The 18,121-nt window shown below is 46.8% G+C and overlaps 6 protein-coding genes across 9 annotated transcripts; 3 read left to right on the forward strand and 3 right to left on the reverse strand.

The window, feature by feature from the left end:
- Positions 1–405: 405 nt before the first annotated feature.
- Positions 406–2,295, reverse strand: I-2 (protein phosphatase inhibitor-2). Of its 3 annotated transcripts, none has more exons than XM_089259401.1 (5): positions 2,277–2,295; positions 1,489–1,604; positions 1,241–1,408; positions 1,081–1,175; positions 406–1,001 (listed from the first exon to the last, which is right to left on the reverse strand). In XM_089259401.1, exons 2-5 carry the CDS (start codon positions 1,566–1,568, stop codon positions 736–738), a joined length of 609 nt encoding a protein of 202 aa, XP_089115527.1. In that variant the 5' UTR covers positions 1,569–1,604; positions 2,277–2,295; the 3' UTR covers positions 406–735. The 3 variants fall into 3 exon arrangements, with proteins under 3 accessions (XP_089115527.1, XP_017958160.1, XP_089115528.1); XM_018102671.3 differs by lacking the exon at positions 2,277–2,295 and adding an exon at positions 2,012–2,270; XM_089259402.1 differs by lacking the exon at positions 2,277–2,295 and adding an exon at positions 1,786–1,926.
- Positions 2,296–3,336: 1,041 nt separating this feature from the next.
- Positions 3,337–4,650, forward strand: LOC108650468 (alpha-tocopherol transfer protein). The gene is made up of 3 exons (XM_018099610.3): positions 3,337–3,895; positions 3,952–4,324; positions 4,380–4,650. Exons 1-3 carry the CDS (start codon positions 3,558–3,560, stop codon positions 4,638–4,640), a joined length of 972 nt encoding a protein of 323 aa, XP_017955099.1. The 5' UTR covers positions 3,337–3,557; the 3' UTR covers positions 4,641–4,650.
- A 502-nt stretch (positions 4,651–5,152) lies between these two features.
- On the forward strand, positions 5,153–11,423 carry galene (potassium two pore domain channel subfamily K member galene). Of its 2 annotated transcripts, none has more exons than XM_018102319.3 (6): positions 5,153–5,300; positions 6,001–6,259; positions 6,328–6,574; positions 9,433–9,559; positions 9,630–11,089; positions 11,143–11,423. In XM_018102319.3, the coding sequence occupies exons 2-6, from the start codon at positions 6,053–6,055 to the stop codon at positions 11,346–11,348; spliced, it is 2,247 nt and encodes a 748-aa protein (XP_017957808.1). In that variant the 5' UTR covers positions 5,153–5,300; positions 6,001–6,052; the 3' UTR covers positions 11,349–11,423. The 2 variants fall into 2 exon arrangements, with proteins under 2 accessions (XP_017957808.1, XP_089116410.1); XM_089260284.1 differs by having other exon boundaries at positions 5,168–5,332.
- Positions 6,576–9,230, reverse strand: LOC108652212 (uncharacterized). Its single transcript, XM_018102321.3, has one exon. The coding sequence runs from the start codon at positions 7,737–7,739 to the stop codon at positions 6,678–6,680; it is 1,062 nt and encodes a 353-aa protein (XP_017957810.1). The 5' UTR covers positions 7,740–9,230; the 3' UTR covers positions 6,576–6,677.
- Klp61F (Kinesin-like protein at 61F) lies at positions 11,420–15,526 on the reverse strand. Its single transcript, XM_018102318.3, has 6 exons — positions 15,172–15,526; positions 14,803–15,103; positions 13,296–14,628; positions 12,032–13,230; positions 11,704–11,967; positions 11,420–11,624 (listed from the first exon to the last, which is right to left on the reverse strand). The coding sequence occupies exons 1-6, from the start codon at positions 15,255–15,257 to the stop codon at positions 11,595–11,597; spliced, it is 3,213 nt and encodes a 1,070-aa protein (XP_017957807.1). The 5' UTR covers positions 15,258–15,526; the 3' UTR covers positions 11,420–11,594.
- Positions 15,527–15,672: 146 nt separating this feature from the next.
- Positions 15,673–18,062, forward strand: Sac1 (phosphatidylinositol-3-phosphatase SAC1). Its single transcript, XM_018102320.3, has 2 exons — positions 15,673–16,084; positions 16,156–18,062. Exon 2 carries the CDS (start codon positions 16,185–16,187, stop codon positions 17,949–17,951), a length of 1,767 nt encoding a protein of 588 aa, XP_017957809.1. The 5' UTR covers positions 15,673–16,084; positions 16,156–16,184; the 3' UTR covers positions 17,952–18,062.
- The last annotated feature ends 59 nt before the right edge of the window (positions 18,063–18,121 follow it).

Consider the following 18,121-nt stretch of genomic DNA (forward strand, 5'->3'; position numbering starts at 1 on the left):
TCGCATCGCATTGCTAAAAACTATTATATTCACACAATAATCGTAATCGTAACTATCATAGTTAGTTATAATAATAGTACATATTGTTGTTTGTTTTTAATAAATAACTAAACGTAAGGCCAAATCAATTCAATTTCAATTTCAAGACTCCAATGCACTTTTCCTCATTCGGCTTACATTCTTATCATTATTTACTTTTCTCTTGTGGCACTTTTGTGTGTGTGTATATATATATATATATATGTTTGTGTGTGTATTTGTGTGTGATGAGAAATTAAATTTCCACTTATTGAAAATTAAATGCATATGAATGCGTTCTGCTTGGAGTTTTGGACTAAGATTTGAGTTCAGTTAATCGATTGAGAACAAATAGTAGATCAGATCAAAGAAACATTCGGCTATATATAACTCTACCAATTTATATAGATATATATTTACTCGTTTATTAGTTTATAATGTGCACTTTAGTTGTAAAATATCCAGCAGCGTAATTTCATTAAATTTCTATTTCATTTGCAATATAATTTCATTGATGGAAAGCACAATTTAGCGCCTGCTGCGATTTGAAACATACTAACGTTACCCGACCCGCTGGGTAAATGTAAATGTAAATTCAATTCATTCATCACGTTGCAATAAATTAAGTTTCGGATGAGCTGCCAACGTGGACAACAATAACATCAACAATTAACGCCAGTTAGAACCCTGTTTGATATTGTTTTTAACGTATTGCTATTAATTGTGGGATGTCTCCAGCTCCATGGTGTTGGTACTGATATTGCTGGCATTGGTGGACGCGGATGTGGTTGCTTTTAGACTTGGCTTTTGGTTTGAGCAGCTCGCATAGCTGGTGGAACTGGAGGCCTCGTTGGAGCCAGACGCTACATCATTATCGTCATCATCATCATCGTCCTCCTCCTGAATCAATTTGCGAGCCAATTTAACTGCCTCGAATTCGCGATAATGCGCTTTGCGACGCCTCTCGAATTCACGACGCCGTTCTGTAATATGACACAAATATTTTAGAGAAATATGTGGGCATTGTTTATACATATATATATGTATAGTATTTCATATTACGTCGCTCCTCTTCGCTAATGGGCTGATCATCGCCGGAAGACCCTTCATCGTCAATGCTTTGGGAAGTCTGTTGTGAGCTGGCAGCAATACGTAGTCTGAAACGAGATATAAATAAACAGAGTCAGGTAACGCCTATCAGGGGTATGGATATTTGATATACTTCTCGACCAGCAGCTCGGTGTCCAGCTCGTCTTTGTTCTCATTAAATGGCTCCGTGTAGTTGTAAGGTGTTTTTGGCTCATCGATTTTCATGTGTCCATAATCCTTGTCGACTGGATGAAATGTTTGCAGCACATTTAGCTCATCGAACTTGGCACTTTTGCGAAAACTGCGAGCATTACGAAAAATGAAACGAATTATGTTTAGCCCATCCGGCTAATCTAAAAGGTCAGAGTTGCTTGCGCTCACCTGGCGCCCGACTTGTCAAAGCTGCGCGAAGTCTTTAAAATGCCCTTGCATGGTAACTGTGGACTGGGATTGTTTTGCATTCTTACTCCGGTAGGTGGATCTCAGAAACGGGTTGGCTGCAATAGACAGCACACAAATTGAAAGTTTTAACACATTTGCATATGCACATTACGTCAATCTGGCGAATTACGACGCGGATGAATCACGGCCCGGCTCATAGTGCTTGCGAAAACAAGATTCACGGCATTAAGGTCTTAAAACTTGCTGAATTGTTGAATGACAATTCGCGGCACTTACGACACCTTGCAGCGGCGCGCCGTGGTTGCCCTTGACGCATGGGGGGTCGCATGTGACCCACCCAACCACCCGCTGGGCATATGCCACCCACACGGACTGCTTGCTACCGTTGCGACGGCCGTAGCCTTTGCCGTAGCATGTGGCATTGCGACGCCCTTTGCTGACTGCAACTATCATTAGCTTATGACCCAACGCACACTTTTACTTCTGTATTTTGGCAACTTACGTTGATTTAGTATTAATTTAGCAAAGCGGCTGCTGTAGTGAATTGCAATGCAGTTTACGTCCCGAAATTGCTGACTTGAAAGCGCATTTAAATCGCACGTGTTTTCGTGTAAAAAGTGTATGTGCCTAAATTAATTTTGATATTGTAAACGTACTTTAAACGCGCGCTATTAACTTTACTAAATTAGCGCTTTTCAATTTTGATTATTTTATCTATTTCTATTTGTATTTATGAGTGCGTCTTCTGAAAGGCGCTGTTAACTTACTGTGGGGTGCTGTTAGCTAACAGTTGACTGTTGCTGTTAGCGCACACTGTTATTGCCAAGTGCTAGAGATGGTCGATATTTATGTATCTGTAAACCCAATATAAATGAGTTACATATTTTATAAACGTATGATAAATATTATATTTATTAATTAATTTTTATAAATGTAATTTCGTACCATTTTTAAACCAAATATATTAATCAATATTAAAAAATCTGTGAATTTTTCTGCTTTTTGCGCTGGTTCATCATTAACAGCAGTTGGCGCATTTTAGTGCTCCTGTTAGTTAGCATTCAAAATAGCTGCGCATTGTTAACCCTTATGCAGTTCCAACGGGCTAAACTTTAGTAAATACACGAATGATAATAATGAAGTTAAATTGCACCTGTATAATATTATTATAAATTAAATTAAAGTGTTAATTAATTCAATATCGATTTGGATAAATTATCTAGTGCCAGCTTAGACCTTTTTCAAGCTAGATCTAGCCCTGGCTGTCTCTCTGTATGCATTGAAGAGCAATGAACGGAGAAGATCATTTACGTTGCCTATGTGTATGCAGCAGTATTCACTTGGTGTATTTGTTTGAGTGAGACGAAACTAGAATGCTTGCAGCTGCAGAGAGTGCTCTCACTGGTCACTTAAAGTTCGACTGCTACCTGACACAACATTTGAGCGCGACCTAGAGTGTGAGTGGAAGCTGCCCTATATATAGGGCAGCAGCTGCAGCATTTCTGCAGTCGTTGATGCCTGTTGGGAGTCAAAGTAGTGTAAAGCTGTAAAGTGAAGGTGAAGTGAGGGGAAGAGAAGACTTAGAGGAAATACTGAAAGGAAATTATTGGAGAAATTATATAGCTCGGCTTTGTTCTCACAGAGAAATTACATAGACAAAATTCTTTAATGTAAAAAAAGAAATTCTTGGAGGAAATACTTAGAAGAAATTCTTAGAGGGAAACCTTTGTGGACATACTTAAAATAATAATAATTGTATATATATTTGCTACATTTAGTATGTCTTATTCCATTTTACATGTAGATCGCTACTCCAGAATGTTTTCCTACACTCTAACCTACTTTTATCCACAATCCTACTTATTTTGGAGCTCAACAGCTGGCAAGACTGAGATAAGATTCTTAACAACAACATGTTTCTAGGGGCACACTAATCTATAGACAGATTAGCTCGAATATTTGCCTTTGTTTCTTATCGTATTAGACTAATAGAGTTTCACCTGCTAAAATTGCATTGTGACCAACTTGCGTTTGATCGATTTGTCAGTATGCATCTGATTACCATGAGCATTATAAAGGAATCCGCCGGAGTGCGTCCGTTGCCAGCGGAACTTCAACGTAAAGCTATCGATGAATTGAACGAGGTGCCGGATCGTGTCCCCTCGGATATTGCTGCTCTACGGGAATGGCTGCTGAAGCAGCCGCATCTCTGCTGCTGCCTCACGGATCAGTTCCTGCTGAGCTTTCTGCGTGGTAGCAAGTTCAGCTTGGAGAAGGCCAAGCACAAGATTGATCGGTATTACACGCTGCAGGCTAGAATACCTGAGGTGTTCAACGAGCATCGTTTAGCCGACGATGCTCAGGTGCTGGAAATCATTCGGATGGGGTAGACAGAGAAAAGTCTCTAAAATAGATCGTCCAAATAAAGTTTTCTCTTTAAAGTGTTATTCTAAGGATACCCTTGGATGTGGGCGACACCGGTCCGGCTGTTACAATTATTCGAGCCGGGTCTTACGACACGCAGAAGTTCAAGTTCCAGGACATCATTCGGGTGGGCTCTATGTTTGGTGAGATCATGATGCTGGAAGACGACAATGCGAATGTCAGCGGCTATATCGAGATCATGGATATGGCAGGAGTTACTGCTGCCCACCTCTTTGCACTGCAGCCGCAGTTGCTCAGCAAGTTCTCAGCCTTTGCGGATGAAGCCATGCCTACGCGGCAGAAGGGGATTCACTTCATTAATGTGCCAGCGTCGTTTGAAAGCGGCTTCAATTCGCTGCGTGCCTTCTTTCCTGCGAAGATTAAGAATCGGGTGAGTTATATACATGAGATAAAATATTCATTGACTTTACAAAAATTCTTTGTAGGTTTCTGTCAGCTCCGATCCGGAGGCAATTTTTGAGTGCGTTAAACGCGACTATTTGCCCCAGGAGTACGGAGGCAGCAGAGGCACTATGCAGGACATCATTGGGCAAATGGAGTCCAAAATGCTAAGCTACGGGGAATACTTCGAGCAATCGCATCTATTTGGCGCCAACGAGAAGCTGAGGGACGATAACTCCGCCAATATAGACTGCCAGAGTTCCTTCGGCCTGGATGGCTCATTTCGCATGTTGGATATCGATTGATGAACTCTAAATTAGCCAATAAATTGATTTAACTTTGATTCTTATCCCATTCTCTCCCCTTCGCCTCTGTCGTTGTTTGTTATCTAATCAATCAGATTAACTCGAGGAATGCCCATTGATAGACTTTCATTTCTGCTCTAGCTATCAGGTCTGCTCAACATGCTCTCCATTCGTCCACTAAATCCTGCCTGAAAGAGAGTTGCCATCTATATATAGTTATATACATATATAATCGATTTTCCATAATTAGTTCTTAACATTCTATCAAATTTAACAAGCACTGATATGACATATTAAGAGAATTCTATGCAGACATTACTACCTATTACCATTAAATTGAAAGAGAAACTGCACTCAATTTCTTTTGTCTGAGATCAGCTGCTGGTCGCAGCTCTTGTTCTCGGGAGAACAAGTGAACTGCGCGCTACGCCAAAAAGTAAACAAAAAGTATTCCAAAATATTCAGAATAGAAAAACTACAAGCAACTAAAATAAACCACTCGCCGATCGGCGATCGCTGCTGATCAGAGAAATAGTTCAGTAATCTTTGGAGAGTCGTCGGGATCGCTACGCAGTGTCGAGACGCAACGTTGCTCACAAAACAGAAAATGAATTGACTGTTGGAAGTACTTGGAGTGCAAAGAGAAATATATATAGTGCGGTACGGTTCAAGAAAATTTGGCATACATAAATGTAAATGATGCCTTCAGCACTCAACAGGCAACAAGTTCATTAAATTTCAACAGATAATTGCCCATTAAGGAAATCAATTGAAATCAAAGAAACTAATTATTTAGACATCTTATACACATATGTAGCTACGGCTCTTTCTTCATCAAGTTCTGTATAAATATATATGTATGTATACATAGATGTGCATATGGTTCTGTCTGGCTAGTATTTAGACTATGAAAAGTAAAAATTTCTTAGCAGCCCGACCTGCTTGGTTGGCTCCGTCCGTCTGTCCGCCTGTCCAACCATCCATCTGTCTGTGCTGGCAGTGCTGATGAGATTGATGTTGTTGCCCAAAATAGTTTCCATAAAACACGGCCGCACGTTTGCGTCCCTCCCAAACCACTTACCCGACCTTGCGAGGCCGTCGGTGCGAGTCGACTATATAAATATTTAGACAAATTTTAATGAACATGTGTGAGATTTGGGATTTCCCATTCCCATTCCCATTCTTGGCCCACCTGTAATTGTAAGTTGTTGCCTCACCCGCGCCCTGCCCTGATATCTGATTTATATACCCACAGCAAATTTAGGATATTCGCATTGAGTGTAGCGCATTCATTAGCCGACTTTGTCAGTGCGTGCTCTTTTCTCAAATTCCGATTCACAATTTCATAATTTGTGCGCAGCGAACCGCGAAATTGGCCAAGGGAAGACGCATAGCCCTCTGGGTGCATCAGCATGTCGAGCAGGCGAGCCCAGTCCCTGCCGCCGCACATGTTGGAGCCGGTGAAGCCGGAGCGTGGACGCTGTGTGACTGCCATCTGCGTTTCGTGGAAGGTGTTCAGCTGCATCGTCTCCCATGTGCTGCTCGTGCTGCTCGTCGTCTCGTACTGCGTGGGCGGCGCCTATTTGTTTCAGCACCTCGAACGGCCGCACGAAATTGAGGTGAGAGACTGCCTTGGCTATTCCAATTCCCCAAGAGACTTAGTTACCCAACAGCACTGCCCGAGCAGGTCAAGCGGGACATACGGAATCTGCGCTTCAATCTCACCGAGCGCATTTGGCTGCTCTCCGACGATGCGGTCGTGCTGCGGGAGAGCGATTGGATGGCGAATGTGAGCAAGCACCTGGCCAACTTTGAGAAGCAGATCATGACGGCCATCAAGACAGACGGCTGGGATGGCGACGAGGATCTGCTCAAATCGCAATGGACCTTCGCCGGCTCACTTTTCTACTCCATCATAGTCATAACCACGATTGGTGAGTGTTCCACAGAATTTTATTCGCATTAAACCTAAAACTAATCCTAAGCACTAAACTCTATGAGATGGAGCATTGCTACTAGATCGTGATCTATCTGGCTCTAGATCTTCTTATTTAACTTATCATTTACTGCCGCTGGCTTGATGGACACACTTTTGGCACTCTTGCCCTCAGCCACGGCGGGCGACTTCTCGTCATAGCCGAAACCCGCGTAGTTGCCACCAAATCCGGTGGGTGGCAGACCTGGCGGGCCGAAGTTGGCCAAGCCGTAGCCCTCAGTGTATTGCGGTCCGGCGTACTGATTGGATGGATATTGCCCCAGTCCGGGATATTGTCCACCTTGTGCTCCAAACTGATTGTTGTTGTAGTTGGAGCCTGGATATGAGCCAAACGGATATTGATTGCCAGCGCCACCGACGCCGCCAAGCTGTCCACCGGGCTGGCCTGGAAAGGCTGAGTTCAAACCAGGATACGCCGCTCCACCAACGCCCAGTCCTGGATAAGCTGCTCCTCCAGCAGCCAGTCCTGGATAAGCCGCCCCTCCAGCGGCCAATCCTGGATAAGCTGCTCCTCCAGCGGCCAGTCCTGGATAGCCTCCTAGTCCAGCACCCAGTCCTGGATAGCCCGCATTTCCGAAACCACCAGGATAGTTGCCTGCTCCTAATCCATTCTGTGCACCGCCGAAGCCTGGCTGGTAGACATTGGGATTTACAGGTGGTCTGCCTATAATGCCCGTAGGTCCTCCCGGGCCGACCAGCACACCTGGATTGTCACCTCCAAAGCCGCCAAGGCCCGCAAACTGGCCTCCACTCGCTGGCTGGCCGCCAAATCCGCCATAGGGATTGCCACTGGGATAGGGATTATATTGGCGCGTGCCCACATTGGGCGACGTTGTCACTGTGGGCTCCACATCCACATAGTCCTCGATCTCATCGTTCTCCGGCTCGCCGGGCAGCGGGCGCCGTGTTGTCGGCTCGCGTCTCAGCTGATTTTGGTTGGGCTTTCGTAGAGAGCCACTGCGATCGATGTCCTTGTCGTGGAAGGCGCGCTCCCTTCTGCTGTAGGTGCGCCACACCCAATGATCGTCCGACGATCTTGCAGACGCAATGGCCAGCTGGCCGATGAGGGCAGCCAGCAGCACGATGAGGCAATGTTTTCGCATGCTTTTGCAGTTAACCGCGATTCAATAGGAGCTCGGATTATTTTATTATGACTCTGCTTGGTTCACACACTGACCCGTATTTCTCGTATAACGCTGCGAACAGAATAATTCGGCAGTGCGAGCGGCACACGCTACTTATATAACAATGGGCCAGCGACAGCAACGACAAGCATAACGACGACGCACTAAAGTCACTCGAGTGTGGCTGGGCGAGGACGGCACATGGACGGTCACAGTGGGACCAGCCACTGCAATTGCCATTGGCCAGCGATCAGCATGCGATCAGGCCCACTGTGCCGCACTGCAAACAGCTAATGAATCAACGCAAACAAGCCAGACAGAGCAGACAGAGGAGACAGAGCACCAGATCGCGAGCAGAGGCAGACAAGACACGCCGTATTTAACAGCGATCAGCGATCAGCGATCGGCTTTGATCGGCGAGCACGCAGCCCACGTATTTAGCATTGATTCATCCATGCCCAAGAGACTGCCAAACCGCAAATAAAAGACCTATAAGTGATCGCCGATCAGTGATCTCCACTCTGTGTTCTGTGTGGTCAGTGGTCCGCCCAGGAACTGCTGCAATCGATTGAGACATGTCCACAATGATCACGTAGAAATCGCATAAATATTGAAATCGCTTTGTGAACGATCGTTAGACTCCATGCTCAAGGGTACCTTTGGATGATTACAAAACATTTTCCTGGAAATTAAATTGAGTTCACAAATGAGTTTACAAAATTTTACAGCTCATTTTAATGACAGAATTTGTGGAGTATAATTAGAGTTCATTTATTGATCAAGCCCGGATTTGGTGCAGCGGCAATTGCCTTATCATTCAGATCGTGCAGCACATGGCTTCGTTTTATTTTTGGGTTATTCTTTTTTTTTTCGGCTACACTTTGCTGCACACAGGTTGATTGGCCCACTGAACGTCCACGTGAATGACCTCTAAAATAGTTTCAGCATCGGATTTGATTGCATGGAAGGGGGTGAGGCAGGAAATATCCAACGAAATCAAAAGTTAGAATCATTTTTCACAAAACCCATTCAAAACAAACGCAAGGTCAAGCGCGATTGACCGAAGATGAGTTTTAGATTTGAGATTGATGGTGGGAACTCTTTCAGGCAGTATACCCAATATGGATCTGTCATTAAATAACTTTGCTTTGGCTTCCATGGGTTTAATGACCGACACTTCGCGACGTCTGTTTGGCCTAAGCCAACGCCGCACCCACTGGCCATCAGCCGTGGCGTCTATGCGAATGCAAACACTTCCGCAGCGCCGTCAGAGCAAGCGGCAAAACTTGAAAAGCCCATTTCGTACTTGCGTGGGGGAGACGGTAATAGATTAGCTTCCTAAAGGCAGGTCGATTAGGCACGTTGTGCCCATTAGCATGCCCAGAAATTTTACAATTTGCCAATTCGCAAGCGAATAGATAATAATATCTAGAGTTCAAGGCACAACTAAATTTTGTTTATATGTTTTGAAGGCAAGGTTTACGAAATGGCCACAAAGAAGTTAAGCATATTCTCCCCCTGCCTGCCCCTCCCTCCACTTTAATCAATACCTCACCCCTGATTAAATCAAGCATAATTCACATTAGATTGTCGCATTAAATGTGTTTTGTTTTGGTCTTGTTCATTCACATGTAACATGATTGGCTGCAACCCCGACTCCGATTCTGGACAGGCTATGGCCACATATCACCGCGCACAGACTGGGGCAAGGTGACAACGATTTTCTATGCCATCGTGGGCATCCCATTGATGCTGCTATGTCTGTCAAACATTGGAGATGTGATGGCCACATCGTTTCGGTGAGTTCAACGAGCTTCCACTGCTGTAGATCGCGTGACAATTGTTCACCTCTTTCTGTCCGTCATGCAGGTTTCTCTATTGGCGCATCTGCTGCTATGTGTGCACCCGTTCGGCCAGGCGTTCCAGGAACCGTCGCTCGAGGCAAAGATCGATTCGTATGCGCTCGCAGCGCGTTACGTCGCGGTCGCAGCCGCCGCCGACGTTCAGGCGTTCCATGAAGATGACGCAGCGCTCCAACAATGATTCTGGACTGGGTCCCTCTTTGGGTCACGCCTACTCAGACCCAGAGCTACGTACGATTGGCAGGAACTACGATGATCGAGATCGCGACTTTGGCGGCGGGGGCGGCTATCGGGGCAGTGGAGGACGACCACGTCGCCAACAGTTATACCACGTGCCGCTGCAGCATGAGCCTCGCAAGCGTCACACCATCTACGGGGATGAGTACGAGCCACAGACGCTGAATCGAGCCAATCGTTACAGCAGCCGGCAGCGACAGAGGGACAGAATGCGGGATCGGCACACAGTGGAGCGCGAGCGTTACCTGGGCCACTCAAGAAACCACATACATGGCTCCATCGATGACTTCAGCGACATGCAGCCACCGGCCAAGCGAGCAGCGAGTGTGCGCTCGGTTCGCTCACCCCAGCAGCAGGAGACGCGCGCCTCGCGAGAGCTGGACCGCCTGCATTCGGTTCCAGGTCGTGGGCGGGCGAAGAGTGTGGATCCGCGGCACAGCCACGCCTCCTCACACTACGAAGACGTGGACGAGGATGTGGTTCGCAAGACGCCCATCATACACAATCGTTATGCGCTGGAGGACGACGACTTGGTCAGTAGCAGGCAGCAATCTCGCAATGCTCCGCGCAGCCAATCGATGCCCAGGTCGGCGCATCGTCAGCGCCAACGCCAAAGGGAACTGGAGCGCGAGCGTTCGCCGCAGCCAACACCTTCGCACCACCACCACCACCACCATCATCAGCAACAACAGCTACGACCCAATGGACGACGTGCTGGCAGTCTGGGCCGTCAATCCTCTCGATATGGCAATCATCTTGAGCCGCCAGACTACGATCCGGACCCGCCGCAACGACAGCGGCGCGCTCGTTCGCCGCGCTACGCAGACTATGTGGAGGAGAGCTTTGATGAGCTGTCCATGTGCGAAGACAATGGCCTGTACGAGGATTATCCAGTGCGTCATGGCTCCCGCAATCGAGAAAGAGAACCGCGCCGCGAACGTCGTCGCGAGCGCCGGTTGCCGCCCTCCCCACGCATCATGTCGCCCATGGGCTTTCCCGTGCAGCGCCAGATCAGGCGGCGCCCCAGCTACGACTACGACGACGAGGACTCAATGTACGGCGATGACTATGGCGACGACATGGTGCCCAAAGATCGGCCAGTGCCCATCTGGCTATGCGTCTTTCTAGTTGTCAGCTATATACTAGGCGGCGCTGCGCTCTTTAACGCCTGGGAGACCTGGTCCTTCCTGGACTCTGCCTACTTTTGCTTCATCACGTTGACCACAATAGGTGAGTGCTCGCTGATCACTAATCAATATTCCATTGACATACTTTTCCTACAGGCTTTGGTGACTTTGTGCCCGACAAGGGCGTGAAGGACGAGTCCCAGCAGTCCATTGCCTACTGCTCGCTGTATCTGCTCTTTGGCATCGCTTTGCTGGCCATGAGCTTCAATCTGGTGCAGGAGGAGTTCATAGCCAATGTTAAGGAAGTGGCACGGCGCCTGGGCATACTCAAGGATGATGACGATGAGCAGGAGGATGAATAGGCCTCTTAAATGAAAATAAAATACTCCGAAGTTCGATTTTAATTATTCCAAAAATTATACAAGAATTTCAATTCATATACCAGATTCATTTTAATTCAGTGTAGTAAGGGCGTGCTTATTTAAGGTAAAAATATATGTGCATAATAAATTTAATAAGAATTTCATGAGTTAATAAAAAGCAAAAGTAAAATTTAAAATAAAAAGGAACAGGCAAATAGAGAAGGCTGCATTGGCTGGCTGCACCTCTTACTGGGCCAGATTCTCTTTGTTGTTGTGCTGTGCGGAGAGAGAAGAAAGTGAATACGATTGGAATTATGATTGCACTACTATTTAACAGCTCGTATTTATAGCTCACCCGATTGAAGGCTGGCGAACAAAGAGGCGAGTTTCGCGGCGAATTGCGTGACGAATTCTTATTGGGCGTCAGGGAACTGGACAGTGAGTTGCTACGTTTGTTGACAAGTGGTTGCTTTAGCGAATTGGATCCGCTTCTGGTAATTCGAGCCTTCAGGTTTCCTCCGTCGACGGGGTCAATGGGCGTGGAATTCATAATGGTCTCTGTTTCGGACAATTCTTGCACAGAATGCAATGATTCCTGTTCTGGCTCACCCTCGCTGATCTGGAATGCCAATTGAATTTTAACTATGCAAGTGAAATGCACGACAAATAAGTTCACGGCTTACCTCATCGATAGTGGCAGTGGTGTCCAAATCCGACCAGTCCTGCTCCTGCCTATAGCGACGCACAATGTCCTGATGCGGCGATGTGGCTGCCAAGGTGCGTGGATAAATAAAGTCACGCTTTGATGGGGTCGTGCCAGTTGGCGTATAAGTTTTCAGTTCGCTCTGATGGAAGTTCGAGAGGTCTTTGTGGCAAGTCTCCAACTGTTGCCGCTGCAATATCGCATGCTGCTTTGTCTGATTCGAGAGTTTATTAATGAGATCGGCAGTGAGCGCATCATGCCCATGGCCCAATTTAACATCATCCGAGATAATCTTATGAATACTTTCGGTGGCTGCTGCAAGCTGTTTCTGCTGCTCGTGACGCAGCTGTTCGGCTCGCTCCTCGCTGGCCGAGCACATCTGTCGCATTTGCTGTTCATGCATGCGAACCGTTTGAATACTGTGCTCAGCATGCTTGGCGCTCTCCTTGTTCAAGTTCTCTAGCTGAATCTGCAGCGTGGAGCACTTGGCAACGCCGTGATCTACGCACAGCACTGCAGCCTGCAGCTGGCTACATAGTTCGTCGCGTGCCGCCTGTGCAGCCACAGAACCCTCCATGGCATACGCCTGCATGCTGTTGCCAGTCTGCTGTGCCTGCTCGTTGACCGCCACATGATTGCGTTTCAGTTGGCCGACGCGTGAGCCCATGCTGACCGTGTTCTTGGCACGCTTCTGCTGCAATTGCTCCAGCTGCTGAATCAACTCAGCTTCCTGCTTTGCCAGCTCCTCTTCGTAGGCCAGTTCGGCCTGCAACTGCTGCAGTTCCTCTGCATCCGGCGCACTCAGCGCTGTCAACTGCTGCAATTGCTGTTGAACCAGCTCCACGTGCTGCTGCAATGCCTTTGCGTTTCGCTCAATAATTGGCGAGAAGCCATCGCGCATGCTATCCAGCGCTGCCTTGTGGCGCTCATTGTTCGCCTCCAGCTCCTGCAAATTGGCCATTATATCCTCGCTTATCTGCGTCTTCCGCTGCTGCATTTGCTCCAACAGCTGTGCTACTACCGCTTGGCAGTGGGCATCGCCACTGCTAGCAACAGCTTCTGCAAACTGTGCCTGCAGCTGCCCATGTGCTGCCAAGGCTTCCAAGCAAGTTGCACGCAAATTGTCGATGCTTGTAGTGGCGTTAGCCACCAGTCGCTTATGTACGTTGGTGCAGTTTGCTGTGCATGAGAAATTAGAGTAGATAAGCATAAAAGTAAGATAAGTAATAAAGTGCATCGCCTACCCAGCTCTTCCGTCAACTGCTGCGTGGAGCCAGCCTGTTGTTCTTGGTACTGATTAAGACTGCCATCGAGAACCTCTAGATTGTCACGCATGCGTTCCGTGAACTGCGCGCACGTGCTGCGGATCTTTTCATCCACACTGCGACGCCGCTCAATAGTGCCTAATAGCTGATGCGTATCATTGGAAGCCATGTCGGCCACTTCTAGGATTTGATTGGCTTGCGTTGTCAGCTCCTGTTCGGTCTTCATATGCGACTCGACCAGCTGTTTCTTTTCCTTGTAACGGCGCTTTGTTTTGCTAAGCACCTTCTTGGTGAGCAGCAGTGAGCCTTTGGTCTCTGTTAAGTTCTGCTCAGTGCGAGTGAGCTTCTGGGTCTTCTTCACGAGACTCATGCTGACCTCATTAAAGATTTTCTCTTTGTTTTGCAACTCATCCTTCAGCGCTTTAAGGAGCAGCATTTTTTCATTTAGTTCACGTGTCTGCGAATCCATCTTAAGCATCATCTCATTGTAGGTGTCCTCGGCCAGGTAGATGCCATTCTTGTCGCGTGCAGCCATTAAATCTCGTTTCAGTTTATCGATCTCTTCGGTGTACTCTTTAAGTACTGTCTTCTTGGTCAGCTTTTGATTAACCTCAGGTTTGTTCTGGATGTTCTTGGCTCGATGTGCGTACTCAAGTGTGCTGAGCGTCTCTTCAATGTCCTTGTGGCCAGGCGAGATAGTAGCTATAATTGAGGTCTTGGTACGCCCACCCAACGACTCCTGCAACAGGCGAGTCAATTTGGACTCACGATAAGGCACATGAGGGGCACGATCAACCAAGGCAGTTATAACACGCCCGAGCGTCAGCAGACTCTGATTGATGTTCACTGTTTCTCGTACTCGAATGCCTTTCTCGTTGCCCGCCTTGGACACATTTTCACTGCCTGCCAAGTCTACCAGATTGAGCTTGCCAATTTTCAGCATCTCTTCTCCGTCGATACCATTCTCACGTATGTGAACCACAATTGAGAAAACGGTATGCGAACGAGAGGATTGAGCATTCATCAGTGTGGTAGCCGTTTTACGGCGCTCTTTGCCTTTCTCCAGCAGCTTGTACACATCGTCTTTGCTATGGACAGGTATCTCTTCGAGACCCTGTATAATTACCGAACCTTTTTTCGTACTATCATCGAATATACGAATCTTAGTATTATCATCAGTTGAGAGCAAATCGCACAGTTCTTCATTATATAACTCCAAATAGGAGATGCGCATCGTAAACTCCAGCTCCGTCATACGCAGCTCATCAAACAAATGGCTGAGCGCGCGCGGTATAATGCCAATTTCAGAGTCCTATAAGAGAGGCGTGTACAAATTAGAAAAAGGTTGCGAATTCTCAGAATCAAAAGGCAACATTTGCGAGGTCAAAAACAAAGTGGTAAAACTTGTTTTCGCAGGTCAATAAAGGTTTCTAACGAAACGCAACTGTACCGCGCAAACGCAACTTGACTTATAGATCTCACTTACATCTTCCCAGGTGGACCTCAGTTCGGCGCACTCATTGCCCACCATGGTATGTGTTTTTCCAGTTCCCGTTTGGCCATAGGCAAATACCGTGCAGTTGTACCCAGCAAGCACCTCCTCGATGAGAGGTGCCACGACCGTGCTGTAGACATCGCATTGTCGCGATTCCGGACCAAAAGTCCGATCAAACGTAAATTTCTTGGTCAACTTGGAGTCAAGCGTGTGCCGAGTGATTATTTCACGCGGCGGCATTACATCCACTACCTCGGCGGAGCGAATGCATCGTTCCCGCGAATTCAACGGTCTGCAACAATATCACCATTTTTAGCATTAGCCATCAATAAGTATTGAATATGCTAAATTGAAACTCACCTGACGCGCACATAGACTTGAATATTTTGGTTTGATTTCCGCTGAGGCTGCTGGCGCGAGCCGTTCGCACCCGATGTCAAATCCATATTTCAAGAATGACGCCAAGCTCTTTTGCTATTAGAAATAACTGTAGTTTACGTATTTATCTAAATTTATGGTTCGTGTGCGACAATGTACACTGCACTGATAGCACACTATCAAAATTTGCAAATTTGGTATCAGTTTATATATATTAGGATGGTTTTTGTATGCAATATGTAAAAATATTACAATCCGCCGCTTTATTAATCGCGTCGTCCGTTCGATTTTGAAAGATGCACAAAACTCATATTTACCTACAAATACGGGTACACACTGGGAAAATAGTTCTTAATAATTGAACATGTGTACACACTGTTATCATTGTTATCGTTATTATGTAAATGTGTAAATTTGCTTGTTTTGGCAACGAATATTTTTAATCAAACTTAAGAAAATAGTGTCAGAACAATTTTTAATTTGTTTAGTGGAATATTGAACTATTTCTTCCCCGTCAATCATTTTACCATAAGTATTCCGCGCCCTCTTACTTACAAAAATAGATGACAGATGGCGCCAGCTTCAACTATCGATAATGCATCGATTGCTTTGGTGCTCAAGTATGTTTGTGTGAAAGTGCCTGTGCCTTCGTCACCTCGTTAAATAGTTTTGTAGGTTTATTAAAATTGCCATGTTTGTAGCTGTTTCGTATATAAAATTGAAATAGCTCCCTCGGCGACAATATCACACACACGACAGGCATAACTATCAACAAACCCAAAACTGCAGTTATTACATCTGCTGCTAATTTTGTTGCTGCCGGTGCTTGAATTCGTGTGCGTGTGTGTTGCGTGTGAGCGCCGTCATCGGTGGGAAGAACTTTTCATTAAAAGCAGTAAGCAAACAACAACAATAACAACAACCTTGTCAGACAGTGTTATCAGATACGATTGTATTATTTGGTAGGTGCACGAGCGGATTATTTGGTCAGCAGCATGGAGGGCGAGAACGATGTTTACGATGACATGAATCTGTACATAACACAAGAGAACTTCATTGTCGAGCCGAACGGACAGGATGAGCTCTTGGTTATTGGCCGCCTCGATAAGGTCACGCGCGTGCAGCCCAAGACTTCACAGCTGATTAATCAGCGACCGACCAGACGAATCTGCGGCATCCTGGGCACAATACACCTGCTTAGCTGCGACTATTTGCTGGTGGCAACCCATCGCATTTTCGTGGGAGTTCTTAACAATGCCATCGTATGGCGATTGGCTGGTTACGATATTATACCCTACATTCCAAATGCGATTCAGCGGTCAGAGAACTCCAGTTTCTTGAAAATGTTGCGTCAGACGTTGGACACCAAATTCTACTACTTCTCATACCGATACGATCTGACGCAGAGCCTGCAACGGCAATACGAAAATAAGGTGCCAAAGGTGATGCCAGGCCTGCTGCAACGTTCTGACGAGCGATTTGTGTGGAACCGCTATGTGCTGGAGCAATTTAAATGCAATAATATGCAGCGCTTCCAGCTGCCAATTATGCAAGGCTTTGTGTCGATCAACCAAGTGCAAATTAATGGACAAACCTTTTTCTGGAGCATTGTCAGCCGGAGATCTGTGGAGCGTGCGGGCACGCGACTCTTCTGTCGTGGCAGCAACGACCTGGGCCAAGTGGCTAACTTTGTGGAAACGGAGCAAATTGTCGAGTTCAATGGACAACGTACAAGCTTTGTGCAGACCCGTGGCAGCATTCCCTTTCAGTGGCAGCAGCTACCGACGTTGCGCTATAGTCCCAAGCCGCGACTGACACCAGGCAAAGATTACTTGGCTGCATGCACTGCGCATTTCAACGCGCAGCTCAAGTATTATGGCAAGGTCGTGGCTATCAATCTGGTAAACCAAAAAGGCGTCGAAGGCGAGCTGGAGGCCACATTTGCTCGACTTGTGCGCGAATTAAACAACCCTGCTGTGCGCTACGAGGCATTTGATTTTCACCATGAGTGCCGGAAAATGCGTTGGAATCGACTTAACATTCTAATCGATCGACTTGCCTATGAGCAGGATAGCTTTGGTTTCTTCCATGCCTTCGACAATGGCGTCCTGGTGTCCTCGCAGCAAGGCGTGTTCCGCACGAACTGCATCGATTGTCTCGACCGGACCAATGTGGTGCAGAGTATGTTGGCGCGTCGCTCCCTTACCGCCGTGCTGCAAAAACTGGGCGTGTTGCACATCGGCCAATTGGTCGAGAATGCATCCACCAGCTTTGAGGCGATATTCAAGGGCGTCTGGGCGGACAACGCGGATCTAGTCTCGCTGCAATATTCGGGCACAGGTGCTCTCAAAACGGATTTCACACGGACTGGCAAACGCACCAAGGCCGGTGCTCTTAACGATGGCAAGAACTCTCTAGTGCGCTACTATTTGAATAATTTCGCAGATGGCAGGCGTCAAGATGGCATCGATCTCTTCTTGGGCAACTACATTGTCAATGATAGCGAGAATATCATCCAACCAACGCCATTGGAGACGCCACGCGGCTGGCGGTACTATATGTTCCCATCGGTGCTCCTAATTGCTGTCGCCATGTTTTTTGTCACGATGACATATCCATCCGAGTTCAATACGGAGAACTTGCTCTTCATGCTCTTCTGGGGTGCTATGATCGCGGTTAGCGCCACTGGCATTTTACATTACGGCGTGGAATTTGTGCAATGGCCGCAGCTTTTTCCTGTTACATCCTTTCATTCCGCCTGACATTAGTATCGTTTAGTAGGTCAACTATCATGAATGGCCTTCCAGGTCTGCTTGCTTTTAGGTGCCCACACAGACACTGCTTAAAGAAATACATGCAGCAAAATTCCTGTATTTATTGCTCTCCTATTCTGTATTTTGTGTTAAACACGCTCAATTCCCTCTCTTGAGAA

This window comes from Drosophila navojoa, chromosome 4, assembly GCF_054131105.1.
Source record: "Drosophila navojoa isolate 15081-1374.11 chromosome 4, UAZ_NAV_1.0, whole genome shotgun sequence".
NCBI lineage: Eukaryota > Metazoa > Arthropoda > Insecta > Diptera > Drosophilidae > Drosophila > Drosophila navojoa.

What these genes read in the sequence shown, in the direction of transcription:
- I-2 (XM_089259401.1), bottom strand. Translation starts at nt 1,568, where the DNA reads ATGCAAAACAATCCCAGTCCACAGTTACCATGCAAGGGCATTTTAAAG. An exon ending in ACCGAGCTGCTGGTCGAGAA is followed by an intron (nt 1,176 to 1,240) that starts GTATATCAAATA and finishes ATCTCGTTTCAG; the next exon opens with ACTACGTATTGCTGCCAGCT. An exon ending in CATTAGCGAAGAGGAGCGAC is followed by an intron (nt 1,002 to 1,080) that starts GTAATATGAAAT and finishes GTCATATTACAG; the next exon opens with AACGGCGTCGTGAATTCGAG.
- LOC108650468 (XM_018099610.3), top strand. Translation starts at nt 3,558, where the DNA reads ATGCATCTGATTACCATGAGCATTATAAAGGAATCCGCCGGAGTGCGT. An exon ending in CTGGAAATCATTCGGATGGG is followed by an intron (nt 3,896 to 3,951) that starts GTAGACAGAGAA and finishes TTCTCTTTAAAG; the next exon opens with TGTTATTCTAAGGATACCCT. An exon ending in CTGCGAAGATTAAGAATCGG is followed by an intron (nt 4,325 to 4,379) that starts GTGAGTTATATA and finishes AATTCTTTGTAG; the next exon opens with GTTTCTGTCAGCTCCGATCC.
- galene (XM_018102319.3), top strand. Translation starts at nt 6,053, where the DNA reads ATGTCGAGCAGGCGAGCCCAGTCCCTGCCGCCGCACATGTTGGAGCCG. An exon ending in AACGGCCGCACGAAATTGAG is followed by an intron (nt 6,260 to 6,327) that starts GTGAGAGACTGC and finishes CTGCCCGAGCAG; the next exon opens with GTCAAGCGGGACATACGGAA. An exon ending in GTGATGGCCACATCGTTTCG is followed by an intron (nt 9,560 to 9,629) that starts GTGAGTTCAACG and finishes TCCGTCATGCAG; the next exon opens with GTTTCTCTATTGGCGCATCT.
- LOC108652212 (XM_018102321.3), bottom strand. Translation starts at nt 7,739, where the DNA reads ATGCGAAAACATTGCCTCATCGTGCTGCTGGCTGCCCTCATCGGCCAG.
- Klp61F (XM_018102318.3), bottom strand. Translation starts at nt 15,257, where the DNA reads ATGGATTTGACATCGGGTGCGAACGGCTCGCGCCAGCAGCCTCAGCGG. An exon ending in TGAGGTCCACCTGGGAAGAT is followed by an intron (nt 14,629 to 14,802) that starts GTAAGTGAGATC and finishes CCTCTCTTATAG; the next exon opens with GACTCTGAAATTGGCATTAT. An exon ending in GCAGTTGACGGAAGAGCTGG is followed by an intron (nt 13,231 to 13,295) that starts GTAGGCGATGCA and finishes TCTCATGCACAG; the next exon opens with CAAACTGCACCAACGTACAT.
- Sac1 (XM_018102320.3), top strand. Translation starts at nt 16,185, where the DNA reads ATGGAGGGCGAGAACGATGTTTACGATGACATGAATCTGTACATAACA.